General features: G+C 34.7%; 1 protein-coding gene across 8 annotated transcripts in view; it reads left to right on the forward strand.

The window, feature by feature from the left end:
- The window catches only part of AKT3 (AKT serine/threonine kinase 3), a 373403-nt gene that overhangs the window by 152006 nt on the left and 202218 nt on the right, over window positions 1-19179 (forward strand). For all 8 annotated transcript variants that reach the window (XR_002732370.3, XM_023216162.2, XM_023216163.3 and 5 more), the window contains exon 3: window positions 2861-2986. Coding sequence is in view for 7 of the 8 variants with exons in the window: in XM_023216162.2 (XP_023071930.1) it covers window positions 2861-2986 (126 nt within the window). In the remaining variant the exon portion in view is untranslated. The remainder of the gene's footprint in view (window positions 1-2860; window positions 2987-19179) is intronic.

Raw genomic sequence — 19179 nt, forward strand, 5'->3', positions numbered from 1 at the left:
TAGCTTTTTGGCAACCAGAAGTCCTGCTATAGATCACAGAAAATATTTTAAAAATTAAAAAATTGGCTTAATAAAAAAGATATAAGATTTATATAATGATGTTTTTGTGTTTTTCATCCGAGGATGTACATAGAGGAAAATTATGCTTAGAATTGAAAATTTGATTTCTTTTAATTTTACATTTCTTGAATAAGTGTATTCAGTACTATTTTAAAATAAGAATAAATGGTGTTATTCCATGTTTTCTTTTATATTTTTCAAATGGATTTGTTTCATTTTATCTTTGGTATAATTAGTAAACTATTGTTATTTACCTTGACAGAGTTAAAGCATATTTACCAGTATAAATCTCTTATTGCTGTACATCATTTGAAGTCTAAATATGTCATTAACTGGAGAATTAATACCTAATGATTTAGAATTTTATATGGGAATAAATGAAATGGAAAAATAAGAGCAATTAGGAATTGTTTTATTTTTCAACATGGGAATTGTGTATTAGGCATTCTAGTTTTATAAATTTGGCTTATTAAGTCATGTGCTTATTAATATTAGGGCCGTATTTTTTCAGTAAAATGAAGTGAAGAGGGGCATCACTTTTTTTCTTTTTTCTTTAAATTTCTTTTTTGCCCTTACATACTTATGTGGAAGACACTGATCTACATATCCTCTATTTATTCTTTTGTTTAATAAATCATGAGTGAGCATTAAGTGGTAGGTACCAGCTTGGGCATGTGGAGAATTATCACTGCAAGGAAAACAACTGACAGTATATGCTGTCACTGATGGAAATTGAGCTTTTAAGCAAAGATTAAATTTGGGAAAACAGATCTGTTGTCATGAGCTTGTCAGCTTTCCAATGTTTACTTTTTTCATGAGACTGGTATTGATAACAAATGTGATTGTATAATGAAATGTGTCAACATTAGGAAGATCAGCATAGCACGATAAGCCAGTGTTTTCTATGTGACCAATGCATAATGTTATACAATTATATACAGTGTTACAGATTCATTCAAAGTCCAATATAGATCAATGGATTTTCACATAACAGTACAGAAAGTTCATTGATAAAGTTTCAAATTCTACATTACAACTAACCTTTTAGAAACGATCCCTTGTTGAATTCTGGTGTAGTATCAAAGAATGATATCCATAACTATCTGAATATTTTTCCCTTTTTCAGCTTCATATCTGTTTGAACCAGATTTTTCCCCCTAAATTTAAACCAAAACAACATACTGCAACAGTTTGAAGGCAGGAACAGTTAAGAAAATTCAGCTGTCTTCTATTAAGCCAGACATTAAATAGATTTATAAAAATGGAAAGCAGTGCCAGTCTTTGCGTTTTTCTTTTTTTTTTTTTTTAGAAAATAGTTATTTTTTATAAAAATGTATTATTTGTTATATGTAATAAATTTATTTTCAAATGAAGTAAAAATTTATAAAATATTTCAATTTTAAATACAGTAAACATAGATAAAAATCTACAAAATTTGTTGGTGCTGTAAGTAATATTTAAGGGTATAAGGAAGTTCTAAGATAAGAAGTTTAAGAATTGCTGATTGAGAGGAATGATTCCACATCTGAAATACATGTTGGAGTCAGAGTGCCTTTTATAGTAAAATATTTGGATTACACTTTATGGTAAGAGACTGCACTTTACAGTAAGTAGTAAGGAGTCACAGGATATTTTGAGCAGAAAAGTGATAAAGTGGTACACACAAGATTAATCTGGAGGTGATAGATACATTAGGATGGAAGTGGGGGAATGAGTGGAGTGGGGAAAAACAGTTTTAACAGAAGGGTAGATATAACATATTAAGGGTTCAATTAGATTGGGCTCAGTCAGAGAGATTTTGATGGCAGTAATGACCTGTGATGAGGGGAACCGTCAGATGTTGGGTTTGAGTTTGGGTCACAGGAAGAAGCTGATTTATAGGGAAAATTGAACTGTCTTCAATTTTTTTGTAATTCTTTGCGTAAGCATTTGAGATTTAATCAGCAGGTAGAAATAACCAGTAGAGAACCGAATCAATACCAGATAGCCTTCTAGCTCTTGTAGCATCATGGAGCACCTCTGTTGCTTAAAATTAGAAGTTGTCCTTTAGTAGGTAAGCAAATGGTAGTGTGGTTGCTAAAAATGTGTATTTTGGTGGCTAGGTGGTACCTTATATTAAGTTCTAATAAAGTATACATTTATAGACTGTTATGTACTTGACACTATACCATATATTAATAGTTATTATGTTTGTGTATGTGTGAGTTTGCATATCGTTTAAAGCCCTATTAACCCATGTTCTTTCGTTTTCTTAAGTACAGCATTGCAAAAAGGTTATTTTTCTATGAAGAACAATAAAATTTTGCTTAAATAAGTTATAGTCAAGATTTATTAATGAAAATAGACTTCTTTCTTTCTTTTTTGAAAAAAAGGCACAATTAGTGGAAGAGAAACATCTATTTCTTGCCCCTCTTATGATAAGTGTTTTTAATGGAAATTCATTGATATTGTGTGGATGATTTACCAAGGCTTTGTAAAGCAGCTGAAAATACGCTCTGACAACCATCTGATAAAATGAAAAACTGAACAAAATGTGTACTCAGATGATTCTCTGAAGGAATAATGGTGCAAATGAATTATCAAAGTGTGAAATCATTAAAAACAAAGCATGTTTGGGTTTTTATTGAATCTTAATTGTAGGCTTATGTATTTTCTTTTGTAAGCTAAGTTAAAAGAAAATTGCGTAACTAAATTTTTGGAGGCCAGTGTTGTAGGACATATATTGTACCATAATTTATTTTTTGCATAAAAGCTGCTGTTCATTTTTTTCAGCATTAACATGCGTGCTTTCCTCATGTAGGAGAATATATAAAAAACTGGAGGCCAAGATATTTCCTTCTGAAGACAGATGGCTCATTCATAGGATATAAAGAGAAACCTCAAGATGTGGATTTACCTTATCCCCTCAACAACTTTTCAGTGGCAAGTAAGTTAATTATAATTGTTGATTCACCTTGTATTTATTTATTTTTATGATTTTATGTGTCAAATATCTTAAGATACATGAGAAACCTGTGAAAAAGTTTGGGTTTATATTTAATAGAGAAATTTTCAGCTTTGATAGAATTTCAGTTCCTTACCATAGAGGTTATCGATAATATTTGGTCTTATACAATGCAGTAGAATTCAATATTTTTATGTAGAACTTGAATGTGATAAATATAATTCCCCAAATATATACTTCAAGTTTTTCTTTATAAAATAAAAACAAGGACCTTTGAACTTGGTTGTTAGATTTAGCATGGTTATAAGATGTTGTGGTACTTAATGCATTTTAATCAGTTTCCTGTCATAATCTTAGCTCTTTTGATTGTGTGATGAGAAACAGGTGATTTATGTTAGAAATCATCTTCTGGGTAGATTTTATGTTAGTAAATTTTTCTTCCTTACAAATATCTAACAAAAATGTTTAAAACTTACTTAGAAATTTTGTATTTGCATGAACATAGCACAAAATAAACTGAAACATGACAATGATGATAATGACAATGATTATTATTGTTATGTTATTACCAGGCTCTTCTGACTTTTCAAATTTACTAATTAATCAATGAGAGAATCTTTCTTTGTAAAAGTGTTCTTGGTTAAAGTGTTAAAGTGTTAAAACACTTTGTTAAAGTGTTTTAAATTACGTTAAGTTAAATAAGCTTGTGTTAAGATCTGGCTAGTCTGTATTAATAAGCTAAAATCTTTACTGAGATAATATCCTTAATTTTGATTTTGGTTATATGTTATCTATTAGCCACATTTGGGGAAAAAAAGATATAAGGGATATTTGAAGCTAAACATGCAATAATATAACAAAAAATTCAAGAAAACAAGTCTTTGAATATTACAAATATTTTTATTTGTATTATTATTTTACCATTATAAAAGCCCTGATCTTTTTTTACTCCTATTGTTTTATTCAGGTTAGCCCTTGTTAGTGGGTTAGAATGGCTACTGTTTTTTTTTTTTTTTTTTTTTAAAGAAAAAGATGAAACAATAAACCAAAGGGTTAAAAGATTTGTGAAGTCATTTGAACGATATGGATACTAACTTAAGAAAAAAAAAACAGTCTTTCTCTGTTTATATCAGTGGATTCTTATATAGATATTTTTTTAAATGAGATCACTGTGAAGTATGTGTGTTAAGAAAAACATCTTCTTTTCCACCAAAATGCTCATTAGATAATAATGGCTTTCTTTCAATAGAAAATTATTTTTTAAACCCTATTGTCAACTGAAATAATATCTTGTATTTTGTATTGACTTAAGAGCACATTTTCATTTTAAAGACTTTTTGGGTGAGCATTTGCTTTAAAGTGATAGAAATTAGTTTTTAGAACACAAGCAGCATATATTATCTCAATGTCCTACCTAAAGCCAGTGTAGCTTTTTAGTTTATCTGTTTTACTAGCAAATGTTATTGGTTTTTCTGAAATAATTTATAAAAGTACAGAATTCTTGTATCTGCTGATCAAAATGCAGCATTTTTTGACCTTATGAAATTTCACACCCCAACGAGTTTTAAAGACATACTGTATGTCACAGTCTGCCAACATCTGCTCCAACACTTCCACTGGCAGAGGCTGAAATAAATGCTGCACTCTTGGGGAAGGATCCTATTTAGTGACTGACAGTCAGCTTATTTATCCACGAAATAAATATTATTTGACATCTGTAATCTTGTATAATCAAGTAGCTGTAGGTAGTTGACTCAAACTAACAAGTAAGTTGTAGGTCAGCTCCTTAGTTTTCAAAAGTATTAGTAACATGGATGTTACACTAAATAAATTTTTAAAAATTGATTATCACTAGCGCTTGACTTACTGCAGTCTTAAATTCTGTAAATAACAATTACGTGAGGAAGTAATGGGTCTACTGAAATGGGTACTAGTTGAAGAAGTTCAAATTCCAACCTGGCCTTAAGCTACACGTAATAGGACCTTGGGCAGGTTATTCTCTGAAACTTTGATCTTTATTTAGTTTCTTCGTCAGCATGTTAGAAACATTTGGATTCAGTGGATTTGTAAGGCCCTTTTTGTCCCTGACATTCTGTAATTCTCTGAGGTGGACTTTGAGCAGGTCCTTGAAGAGTGAGTAGGAGTTAAGCAAATTAAAACAGAGAAGAAGGATATTCTAGGCAGAGGGCAATGAAGAATGTCTTTATGAGGAATTAAGGAAGGAACAGTTGGTGCAAGAGAGGGTTACTTCACTGTTGCTTTTCCCTTTGCCCTAGCCCCCTTTAGTACATTTTTAAAAAGATAATTTTACAAGGTATTTCTAAGATATGTTGGGAAATGTTTTTTTATATATATACACACGTATATATACATATATGTATATACATATATACATATATATCCCTTTGCTAGCTACAATTCGAGTCCCTTGTTTTTCTGATAATTAAAGATATTATTTCATATTTAATCAATATGGGTTTTAATGAAATTTTACAAAAATAGGCTTTTTATCTATATGGAAAAAAACAGAGTATGAGAACTGTAAGGGGCTTCAGAACTTCCAATCTTAATTAAATTTTGAATTGCTTCCCTCCTGATTTAAGTTTTTCAAAAAGCTAGTCTTATACTCATTGTTTTCACTTCGTATCTCACTGCAGTCTAGCTTCCTCCCTTACTCACTTGATTGAAACTACTTATAATAAATTATTGAGTGACCAGTTAATTGCTAATGTAGGGGAAGAGGAATATCTTTTCTTCCCATTTTAGGTTCATGGCTGAGGCTCCTATAACAAAAGGAAGATGAACAAGAGAATAACACAAAATTTAAGTAATAAAACTTTTATGTGACAATGCAGCCTTTGGAATTGAAGACCCAAACAAACACACATAAACTGTTTTTTTTTTTTTTTTTTAAGATAGTCTCACTCTGTCGCCTGGAGCCTCCCAAGTAGTTGGGATTACAGGCGCACACCACCATGCCTGGCTAATTTTTGTGTTTTTTTTTTTTTTAGTAGAGATGGGGTTTCACCATATTGGCCAGGCTGGTCTCAAACTCCTGACCTCAGGTAATCCACCTGTCTCAGCTTCCCAAAGTGCTGGAATTACAGGAGTGAGCCACCATGCCTGGCCAAACTTGTGTATTTTTATGCTTAGGGTTGATGAAGAGGTAGATAGTCACAGGGACTAAGGCATTATAATGGTAATAAACTGAAGGGAACTTAGTAAGTCTTGTTTGTCAGATTCTTTTCTCTGTCCCTGTTTCTTCAGAAATAAGGTTATTCCTTTCCTCTGGGTATAGGGTGGATATCTCTCATATGGGGATCTTATGACGTATTTCAGGGGAAGGTAAAAAAATTATTGCCAAGTTTTATGACCTGTCTCAGGTGAGAAGGATGAGAGGAGGGTAAGAATGACCTTCCTGCTTTTGCTGTTTTCTCAAATGCTAAGGTGCTGTCTTTTGGGAGATCATGTCATGAACCCTGTCAGTAAATCTAGTAGACATTTTTCAGTTCTTATTTTTCCTGGATTTGTGTCTGGGCTGCATTTTATACTGTTGATATACGTCTCCTTCTCGGAGTGACTACTCTCATCACTGTGTTCTGGGGTGTACCTCTCTCCTGTCCCCCCACCCCTTAGGCTAACGCACAATTCTGCTATTTACCAGGGTTCTGGTGGAAGACCCTTCACACTTTGTACCTTCCCTTGCGCGGACACCTTGACTTTTGGGATTTCAGTTACAACCTTCTCTGCAGCTTACTCCCACACTTAAATTTCTAGACTGGGCCTCTCTCCTGAGCATTAGGTTACTCTGTTCAGTTGGCTGTTGGACATCTATACCTAGATATTTTTTGACCAGGTGTGTCCTAAGCTAAACTCAAGATAGTTTTGTCTGTTTCTTCCTTTATACTCAGTATCTGAGTTCTGTCTCTGCCTGATCAAAAACATGGATCCTTTCCATGCCTTTTTTTCTCCTTCACATTTTTACCCCACTCCCAATCCATTTCTAGTCCTGCTGATTTTGCATATTTTTTGAACCTATTATCCTTTTCTGTAATCACCCCAGAATGAGGCCTCATCATATCTGCTGTAGATTCTTAACTAGCTTCTCTATTTCTAGTTTGTACCACTCATACTCTTTCTTCACATGGGTGTCAAAGCGATCTTTCTAAAATTATATCATAACTATGCCATTCCCCTGTGAAAGCCCTGCCTTGGATCATCATTGCCTACTGGATAAAGTTAAGCTTCCTTAATACATCATAGATCTCTTCAATCTGGCCTCTACTTTCAACGCTTGCAACATCTCTCTTCTGCTCTACAATTATGTATCAACAATACTGAACTGTTTATAATTCCCGTTAGAGCCTCTGCTGCTTTTCCACTCTGAGGCTTTGTTTGTGCTGTTCCTTTTGATTGGAATGTCCTTTGGTCCTCTGTTTGCCTGCACAATTTTCTGTCTTCTAAGACTTAATTCAGATTTTAATTCCCGTCCCTATTCCTTGCTAAATTACTCCTCTCTGCCCTTTTAAAATCTATTGTCTTCTGTTGTTAACACGTTGTTTCTTGGTTATCTTGTTCCTGTGCATGTCTCATTCACTGACCAGCAAGTTATTTTAGGAGAAAGAACTTAGTCTTATTTATCTCATATCTCCTAGTGCCTGTATTTTATGACTTAATAACTGTTTTTAAGTGAATGTCTGAAACATCTAGTCCAGATTTCTCCTTTTTTAGGTGAGAAAAATGAAGCCTTTAGAAATTCAGTGATCTTTTTAAGGTTGCCTTACTAGGTAGTGGTAGTTAAGTATCAAGAATAAAACTCACATGTCTTGACTATCATTTAAATATTACTCCCCTCCCCCACCCCCATATTATGACATTTTTTGTAGATTTACAGTGATGAGACCTGATTTTGGGCCCCATTTCCAACACTTAAATTACTAGGTATCTTGGCGTGGAGAATGGAAACTCCACAAGCCCTACAGAATGTGGATAGCAGGATTTGATGTTCACCCTTCTTTGGGTGGATCACATATGAACTATTCATGTGTAGCTGCCAATGTAATGCTACAGAAATGTAAGTAAAAACAAGGGTTTGCAAGCATAGTACATCTCTAATCAAAATTATTGTTTGATGGATTTCTGAGGATTGTAGATTGAGATAATCTATACACAAGAAACATGCACTTTAAAAGATAATATAGGATACATACATTGTCTCAGGGCTGCATTTTATTTTACTTTGAGTAAAACAGTTTGTCTATCCAGGAGTCATGGTCTTGCTAACATTTTGACAATTTATATGAACTTCTCTTGAGTTTACTAGCTTGCTCAGTGCCAAAGTGGGAATAGTTCCCACATGGAGGACATGTGCATTTGCCCGTATGTCTGGGGCTTATGCTGCTTCTGATGAATTCCTTCTTACTCTCTGTGGTGGGATGGGAGAAGTGCCAGCCTGTGTCGTAAGAAGCCTCTCCTAGAGTTCTGCCTTATTCTGTGCTGCAAATATTGCCTCATCCTGACAATATTCTTTTCTTCTCTGAAACCTTTCTTCAGTCCCTTCTTAAAATATAGGTCATTCTGCATTTGTAAGCCCAATTTTAAAAGATGAAATGAAATATTTACTTTTTTTCTTTCTTCTTTAACTTTGTTTTTTTTAAGACAAGATCTCACTCTATCACTCAGGCTAGAGTACAGTGGCACAATTACAGCTCTCTCTAGCCTGAATCTCCCAAGCTTAAGTGATCTCTCACCTCAGCCTCCTGAGTAGTGGGGACTACAGTTGCATGCCACCTCACCTGGCCAGTTTTTTATAAAGACAAGGTTTCACCATTTGTTCAGGCTGGTCTTGAACTCCTGGACTCATCAAGTGATCCACACCTTGGCCTCCCAAAGTGCTAGGATTATAGGCGTGAGCCACTGTGCATGAGCAAAATATTTACTCTCTAACCTACTTTTCTCTCTTTGAAAGTAAGGAATTTATGGGACTTAAACCTACTAACGAACATCTTTATCTCATCCCAGCTACTTGGGTGGCTAAGGTGGGAGGATCATTTGAGACCAGCCTGGGCAACATAGAGAGACCCTGTGCCTTTAAAAAAAAAAAAAAAAAAAAAACTTTAAATATTATTTACAGAGATTTTAAATAGGTAGAAAAGTCAGTTGATTCCTATTAATGCTTCTAATACATGGGGATACAGAAAAAACTTATGACTTGATTCTTAGTCTTGTGTAACAGATTATACAACCTAGAATAGTAACCTTGTAATTCTAGAAAAGCTGTAAGCTATGTAAGTGTATACTATATAAATGTACATGAATTATGAGAGATCAGAATAATTCACTTTTGAAGTGTTGATTGATCATTATACCCATACCTGATAGTGAAAGGAGTATATAATAAAATTTTTATATGTGAGAATTTGTCATTGACTATGGAAGACATTCACATAGAACATATAGCAATGGGAGGAAAAATGGGATTAATTGCCAAAATGAATTCTGTAGAAAGTAGCTGCCATAGAAGTTGAGAGAAGCAATAGGTAAGTGTTAGCGAGGATGACTGAGAATTTACTCATGAGATGGGGTTGACATGAGCCCTGAAGAAGAGGATTTGATTATGTTTTTGGAAGACAGAGGACATTCTTAGTGAGGTTAACAACAAAAACAAACAAATGAAGGCAAGTATTAAGGAGTAGCTTGTTTTGTGAATAGTATAGGCAATATCCTAGATGGATGGAGAATTTATGTTGGAGGGAAATAAAAGCTCAGGTTAGAGAGTTAGTAATCAGATTATGGAAAGTCTTGAATTTCAATGTGATGAAATTTTTGAACATCTGGTTTCCAAATCAGTATTTTTTTTTTTTTTTTTTTAAAGGACGTATCTGGTTATAGTGTGCAGTGGAGGGGATACATCCTTAAACAAACAGGCCGTGAGTCAGTCAGCAAGATACTATTTAGTCCTCATCCTTTTCAGTCTCTCTGCTACCATCCTAGCTCAGTTCTTCATCACTTCCTTTCTGGATTATGTTAAGTCTCCTAATCAAGCTCTTACCTTCAAATATTATCTTTTCTGGAATATTTGGAAGCAATACATAGGATAGATTCATCTCCAAAAAAAGTTCCTTTGTAAATACCATTCTCTTTGCTTAGAAAAATTTCAGATGTTCTCCATTTTTGACAAGGAGAAGCTGAATTATTTTTTAATATATATCTGCAGTTAAACACTTGCCCAAATAATAACTATGTTTATACCTTGTATCTTTTCATTCTTTTTTTTCTGTTACTTTTTAATGTTCTATACATTTTCTTCTTGACATACATTGCTATATTCTAGTCCGGTTTAATTACATACAAAATTCCTAACCCTGTGTTTTTTAATGATTTTTAGGTCATTCAATCATTTGATTTGGTGCTTTCTTTTTTTTCTTGATTTACTTTATTTAAAAAACATTTTTAATTGATACGTATTAGATGTACATATTTTCAGGTACATGTGATTATTTGATATATTCACATAATGAAATCAAGGTAATTGATAAATCTGTCACCTTAGATACTTGTTTTTTCTTTATGCTATCACATTTTTAGACAAATGGAAAGTTATGTCTGTTAACAGGTGTGTCCCACTGTAAGGAATAGTTGCCTTATCTTAAAAAGTGAATTACCGTAAATGTAATCAAATTTTGCTTCTCGCTTCTATTTTCATAGGTGGGGTTATGTTCACATATTTGCATAATTTAACCTTAAACCAAGTTTAGAATTGGGAATGGAGAAAACCTTGGTAAAAATTATTTTTAAATGAGATCATTTTTAAGAAAATTATAATGTAACAATGTCACATATTTCCTTCAGGCTCCAATTCAAATCATACTCCAATTTGAAATGAACAAAAATTCAACAAAATGGTGATTCTTTCATACTTTTTCCTTACATTACACAACAAATGTGGAAAGAAAAAAAAAAAAACAGAAAAAGTGTATCCCATCTTAATGGAAATGACTGCAGCAGTCAGGAGTTTCAAATCCAGCTGCTAGGGGTGAAAGCAGTGCTCTGTATCTCTGAAAGATTTCATCAGTATTAAGTCCTTTATAATCATAACTTTTTGTGTGTATCATCTGAGTTTCTTATTAAATAATCTCATTATTTTAATAGTTCCTTCCTTATAACACTACAGGTGACGTGATCAGATTTCTGTTTTAGAGCCCGCTTCCTCTTCTCTGGTAGCTTCCATGATCTCCCAGCCCTTTCCTGATTTGTATTCCCAAGCTAATCTTTTTAGTTACAGTCTTTACTTGCTGAACCTCTTTCATCAGAATATAAGAATAAATGTGGGGGCTTATTTAGAGTCAAAGGGAATGGTAAACTTGTAGAAGACAGTGACCATGTATACTCATTTTAAGAAAGTCCCACAGCATTTATTATAATATCTGGGACACTGGAACATCACTGGATTCGTAGTCAGAAGACCTGACTTTGGAACTTGGTTCTGTTGCTTTACTAGCTATGTGATCTTGGGCAAATCACATAACTTCTCTGATTTTCATTTTGCTCATCTTTGAACAATGGAGCTATTAATACCTTCTTTACAGGCTTACAGTGAGGAGCAAGTGAGATCATATAGCCGGGTGGTGTGGCTCATGCCTGTAATCCTAGAACTTTGAGAGGCTTAGGTGGGTGGATCACTTGAGGTCAGGAGTTTGAGACCAACCTGGCCAACATAATGAAACCCCCGTCTCTTCTAAAAATAAAAAAATTAGCCGGACTTGGTGGGGCACGCCTACAGTCCCAGCTACTGGGCTGAAGCAGGAGAATTGCTTGAACCCGGGAAGTAGAAGTTGCAGTGAGCCAAGACCGTGCCACTGTACCCCAGCCTTGGCGACAGAACAAGACTTTGACTCAAAATATATATATATATATATATTTATATATTTGAAAACAATTTGTACATTGTAAAATGCTATCCAAATAGTATTAACATAAGATAGAAGGTAGTTAGTAATGTTTGCTGAATTAACTGGCAGTCGTTCTTCCTTCTTTAGCTAAATTACATTGGAGTGAGGAGGAAACCACTTTACTGAGCTTTCTGTAAAGAGTCTTAAAGGTTTTAGAGAACTTGCTTACAACAATCTCTTGCAGTTGAGGCCAAATGCTATTGTTTGGTTGGAGGAAAATTTCTAGTTTCGTTTAATGCCTAGGACTTTGATTAGTCAGGGCTATTCTTTCTTACGACTAAACAAAGTGAGGTACATTCCCAAACCCAGCTCACGGCCTTCTTCTGACCAAAAAAGAAGATGTCACTATGGCTAAAGAAGTAACACCTAATTCTGTGAAGAAAGTCAATGGTAGCTTGATGGGGATAGCATTGAACCTATAAATTACTTTGGGCAGTGTGGCCGTTTTCACGATATTGATTCTTCCTATCCATGAGCATGGGATGTTTTTCCATTTGTTTGTGTCCTCTCTTATTTCCTTGGGCAGTGGTTTGTAGTTCTCCGTGAAGAGGTCCTTCACATCCCTTGTAAATTGTATTCCTAGGTATTTTATTCTCTCTGTAGCAATTATGAATGGGAGTTCACTCATGATTTGGCTCTCTGTTTGTCTGTTACTGGTGTATAGGAATGTTTATGATTTTTGCACATTGATTTTGTATCCTGAGACTTTGCTGAAGTTACTTATCAGCTTAAGGAGATTTGGGGCTGAGATGATGGGGTTTTCTGAATACACAAGCATGTCATCTGCAAACAGAGATAATTTGACTTCCTCTCTTCCTATTTGAATACCCTTTATTTCTTTATCTTTCCTGATTGCCCTGGCCAGAACTTCCAATACTATGTTGAATAGGAGTGGTGAGAGAGGGCATCCTTGTCTTGTGCTGGTTTTCAAAGGGAATGCCAAGAAAGAGCCTATATAGCCAAAGCAATCCTAAGTGAAAAGAACAAAGCTGGAGGCATCATGCTACCTGACTTCAAACTATGCTACAAGGTTACAGTAACCAAAACAGCATGACAGAGATATAGAGCAATGGAACAGAACAGAGGCCTCAGAAATAACACCACACATCTACAGCCATCTGATCTTTGACAAACCTGACAAAAGCAAGCAATGGGGAAAGGACTCTATTTAATAAATGGTGTTGAGAAAACTGGCTAGCCATATGCAGAAAACTGAAACTGGACCCCTTCCTTACACTTTATACAAAAATTAACTCAAGATGGATTAAAGACTTAAACATGAGACCAAAAAACCGTAAAAACCCTAAAACTGTAAAACCATAAAAACCCTGGAAGAAAACCTAGGCAATATCATTTAGGACATAGGCATGGGCAAATAATTCATGTCTAAAACACCAAAAGCAATGGCAACAAAAACCAAAATTCACAAATGGGATTTAATTAAACTAAAAAGCTTCTGCACAGCAAAAGAAACTATCATTAGAGTGAACAGGCAGCCTACAGAATGGGAGAAAATTTTTGCAATCTATCCATCTGTCAAAGGGCTAATATCCAGAATCTACAAGGAACTTAAACAATTTTACAAGAAGAAAACAACCTCATCAAAAAGTGGGCAAAGGATATGAACAGACACTACTCGAAAGAAGACATTTATGTGGCCAACCAACATATGAACAAAAGCTTGTCATCACTGATGATTAGAGAAATGCAAATCAAAACACAATGAGATACCATCTCATGCCAGTTAGAATGGTGATCATTAAAAAGTCAGGAAACAACAGATGCTGGAGAGGATGTGGAGAAATAGGAATGCTTTTACACTGTTGGTAGAAGTGTAAATTAGTTCAACCATTGTGGAAGACAGTGTGGCGATTCCTCAAGGATCTAGAACTAGAAATAACCATTTGACCCAGCAATTCCATTACTGGGTATATACCCAAAGGATTATAAATCATTCTGCTATAAAGACACATGCACACGTATGTTTATTGCAGCACTATTCACAATAGCAAAAACTTGGAACCAACCCGAATGCCCATCAATGATAGACTGGATAAATGAAGTGTGTTACCTATACACCATGGAATACTGTGCAGCCATAAAAAAGAATGAGTTCATGTCCTTTGCAGGGACATGGATGAAGCTGGAAACCATCATTCTGAGCAAACTGTCACAGGAACAGAAAACCAAACACCACATGTTCTCACTCATAAGTGGGAGTTGAACAATGAGAACACATGGACACAGGGAGGGAAACATCACACACCAGGGCTTGTTGAGGGGTAGGGGATTAGGGGAGGGATAGCATTAGGAGAAATACCTAATGTAGATGACAGGTCGACGGATACAGCAAACCACCATGGCACGTGCGTACCTATGTAACCAACCTGCACGTTCTGCACATGTACCCCAGAACTTAAAAAAATGTAAAAAATATTAATACAAAAAAAGAATATTCAATTAGCATATATTGATTGCTAAAATAAATAAATAAATAAGATCTCACACCGTTGGATCAGATGAAGAGTTTGGGGTGAGGGCAAGAGCAACGGGGTATAGACCAAATTCTTGAAACCCTGGCCTTTGGAAGACAAAGCTGCTGCAGGCTGAGAAAGAGCTGTGCGACTATTGCTATTCCCTTTTTAGTCAGAAGTTGTTTTTTTCTTAAAGTAATAAAATCCTTCAGTATTTTTCTGACTGGTTGAAAAGGATCCCATCCATTGGAGGAAAAAGTAAAGGTAATTTGCTTCCTAGATGATTGCTTTTATGAAAGGTAGAGGATGCAATGGAGATTGTTTTTAAAGGAAAGCAGGCAAGTAGTTACCAGCTTCAGTAGTTTATGTTGAGGACATAGAAGAGATTCCAGCATGACCACCTTCCTTTATTCCGTTCTTTTTCCCTCCTTCTTTTCCTCTGTATCTGCCTTCCCCCTTTTCTCTCTCACTCAACTTTTCCGAAGGTCAGCAATCAACTATTACTTGTTGATAGGTGCTTAAGTAAGGGAACACTCTACATATCATTAGTATCACTCAATTATTTTTAAATACTTCTGACTCCTTCCTTGATGTTCTTTTCTACTCATCTCAAATAACAACCATTTGCACCTACTGTATTTTGAAGATTTCTACCTTGTGTGTATGTGTTTGACTTAAAGTAACACAAATTGGAAACATAGGAGTCATCAAAATTAATGTTTAAATATATTTTTTAGGAAGTCTAAATTCTAGTGAATATTTAGAAAGTTTTTATTGAAGGTTATTGTGTTCTCAGCACTGTACCAGGTACTGAGGGGAAAAAAGAGGGAAATGAGGAAACCAGCCTTTCTTGGAGCATTACTGTGTATCAAGCCCTTTCACATATGTTTTCTCATTTTATCTTCACACAGCACTGTGAGGTACGTATTATGCTCCCCATTTTAAAGAAACTCAGAGTGGTTATATGACTTGCTTAGGCCACTGTTTGGCAAGTGGCAGAGCCCACAGCATGAACCCATGTCTAAGAGAGTGAACCTAGAGTTCTATGTTCATTTTCTTATTCCATAGATACAAGATCTAGCCCTTGGCTTTGAAGAATTTATAGTCTAGTAGCAAAAATATGCCATAGACCCTAGGAATTGGTATTTTGAGATGTTTTGCGGCTAAGTTCTGAAGTGAGTTTTGCTATATATGCAGTTACAATTTAGGAAAAAGGGGTATCATTAAAGACGGGATCATCAAGAAAAGCTTCTTTGGAAATTGAGATTGATTGGAGAAATGGTAATATTTCGAAAGATAAAGTTACTTTCTAGGTAACAAGAATAGCATTAATTTGAAAAATTATTTCTGAGAAACTTTGGCTGAATTTCTTTTCATCTTGTCGAAGTAAGTGGGTATGAAATCCTCAGAAATGAATGAAAGCTCCAGATGGTATGTTATGTTATTTCCTTATCCCTGTATAGAGTGAAAAATATCAAATGAGGAAAAAGAATAAGTGAAAGGAATAAATATGGCATTTGAAATACTTAGCAGAATGCCCTAATCATGTCAGACACTGTTTTCTCGGGGCCACAGTTAGGCACTAGCTACCCTGTGTGTTAGCTTACCTTGTGTTTTATTTGTAGTTTCTGTAGTAACATTGTTGTTCATCTTCTCTCCTAGTAGAATATAAAATAATTTTACTGACAAGCACTCCGTTTTAAAATCCTACCTACAGAGTTTTTAAAATTTAAGCTAAATTTTAAAATTTAGAAAGCTTGGAAAGGGGTACATTATCTCTTTATATATTTAATTTTTAAAAATTTGCCTTCTTTTATGTAGGGAAGTTGGAGTAGTGTGGATGGGAAGTGGAGGGTGGGGTACCTGCAGCCTGTGGATGATAAGGCAACTGTAGTGTATTTACTGTATAATTTTTTTATGACCTTATTAAATGTATGGATTATTTTGGTTGAGTTGAATGTAGATAACTACTTGATTTATTTGTTGATTTTTTTTTTTTAGTGTGTTATTTTAAACTTAAATGTTTAGTTTCTAGAAAGAGGATTGTGTGTGATTAGTTTTTGAAATTGTGATTAGAAAGGTGATTGCCCATTATATTTGGTGTTTTAATCCCATTTTATAATTAATACATCAGAAATTAGGAGGGCAATTAAGGAAGTAAGGGAAGAAAATTAACATTTTTAAAGAGCCTGCTTTTTACAGGATGTTTTATTTGTGTAATTGCATTTTGTCATCACATGAAAAACATGTAATAAATATTACTTAAAGGAAAAAAAAAACTAGATAATGAATCTGAGACCTAGAGAGACCGAAAAACTTTCCCAGAACCTCAAAGCAAGTACGTGGCAGAACTGTGATTTGAACTCTAATCTAACACCTGGTTTGAATGTGTGTAGTCATATATGGGGTTCAGAGATGACAACTGTCTTCACGTAATACATAGTCAGCATCCACGGAACTTTCGTGCTATGCCGAGTGTCACCCAGTGGGTTAATAGTGGACCCTCATTGTTGTCAAGAGTTGTATTATATATAATGGCGATACTTCTTTCTGCTAGAGCAAAGGAACAGATATAGATGTGGTAGATGGGTGTCTGATAAATTTGATAGAGTTTTATTATGTAATGTTGAGCCGGTCGCTTAACCATCCTGGGACTCAGAATTTTGTCATCTGTAGAGTGAGGAAGTTAGAGTGAAGGATCTCTAAAGTCCTTTCTTCTAAATTCAGTGGTTTGCCTATCAGCAGCAGATAATAATTTCTTGAAATATTGAGTATATTGAGGAGTAGTACAGTAATAAATTACCACTTGTTGAGTACCTTCTGCCTTGTACTTTACATACATACATATATATATGTACATACATACACATACATGTGTGTGTTAGTAAGATATATTTAGTCTTACTAACATCCTTGGAGGACAAACAGTCTATTTTATAGCTAGAGAAGCTAGGCTCATGGAATTTCCCAGTGGCAAGCAATTCTTTCAGAGACGGAGCTGGGAGATAAACCCGCAGCTTTCAAGTTTCCAGACCAGTGCTTTTTCCATGTTCCTAGTTAACTAAAGGATCTTTGACTACCTTACATTAGGGCCTTGAGGTGAGAGGTTTTCTAGTGTGGGCAATTCGGAAGATATGGGTTTTCCATGCCTCTAGACTAATCTTTCTGTCCGTATCATGGATCAGATCTTGTCGTTCTTGACTAGTACATGAAGATGTATTTGAGAGCTTTTGGATAATTCCATTTAGGGACACAGCACCTTAATGTAGATGATTCACTAGTATGTGAAAATTTCAGCCTTGCTTTTCCAACTAAGTCATAGAAGCCATAGGGGAGATACTGATTTTCTGAAGAGGCAGAATCATCTGAATATTTGCCGTAAGTTATATAATCATTGCATTTTTAACAAATTGAACTTGAGGGACATGTTTTGTTGCTTCCTCTGAGTTGATACTTGCTAAATTACTGGCTTTCTGATTTTTTCACCCCTTTATCTTTATTTTAATTTAAAAGCATTTATTATACTTTGAGTAAAGTTAAATGAGGCCTAAGGCCGCATTGGGAGGAAGGACCTTTAAGCCTTGGAATTTAGGAAAGATATAGAGGCGTTCTTTTGAGTTGGAAATAATGCATAATCAAGCAGATGCTAATGAAAAAATGAAATGCAGGGGAAGAGAAAAGAGACTAGGGTGCCTGTTTGGAAGTTTTATAGAGGAGAGTACATTGCCCCTTTATTACAATAATGTTTCTGAACTATAATAAGGTCTTTCATTGCAAGTTCAGCTTTTTTCATTCATTTGTTTTGTGCTCTGCTTCCTCTGTTACTAATTGTCAGCACAATAGTCTTCCAACTATGAAGTCTCAGTGTCCTTTTGGACCAATTTGTCATTGTCTTTCTCCCTCACCCCCCAACCCATGCACTCAGAATCTATTACTATGGTTGCATTTTTAGACATTTTTAATGTTTTAAAATGGCACTGCTTTTGAAACCTGCCAGAATAGTTCATGATAACTGAATCATCCAACCAGCAACAGTTACTGCTTCCAAAAGCACACTGATAAAGTTTCTGTCTCTGTAGGGTGTTCTTATAAGATAATTAAAAATAAACATGTAATACTCTTTACAGCGTTATTCCATATGCGTTGTTTCCTTTGAACTTCACCTTAGTCCTGTGGAACACTTTATTAAAATATTTTTGTTAAACTATATTATTTACAGATTTACTGTTTGCCTCATAAATTGTTGGATATTTCTATGCCTCTAGGAAGTTCCATCTCTATTCTTTACCTATTGATGGGTCTTTATTTTTATCGACAGATTATTTTATTATGACTAAGGAATCAGCAAAGTTGGCTTAGACTGACAAGCCTGAACAAATTCCAATATTAGACTCCTGGCAACTTCAGTTACATGTTAATTCATGTTAGGTTTTTAACATTTTGGCCAATGAACACTTTAAATGTGCTCTCAGCCTTGTTCCAATAATCTGGTATTGACAGAAAGACATTATTCAAATAAAACTTCTATAAAGAAGTCCTGAAGCAGTATAATAATACTTGACAGCTTATCTGTCACTTACAGAACTTTGTATTATCATGTGATCACAGCTTGTTGGTGCTTTTAAATATTATGTCAGTGAAGATGGCAGTTATTTTTAATGCATGAATACTAAATAAAAGATTGGTCAGTTCTCTCTGGGAGAAAACATATTTCAGTTCTCTGTCACCTGTTTGTATCAATTTATTTGCA

The sequence above is a fragment of the Piliocolobus tephrosceles genome, chromosome 1, assembly GCF_002776525.5.
Source record: "Piliocolobus tephrosceles isolate RC106 chromosome 1, ASM277652v3, whole genome shotgun sequence".
Lineage (NCBI taxonomy): Eukaryota > Metazoa > Chordata > Mammalia > Primates > Cercopithecidae > Piliocolobus > Piliocolobus tephrosceles.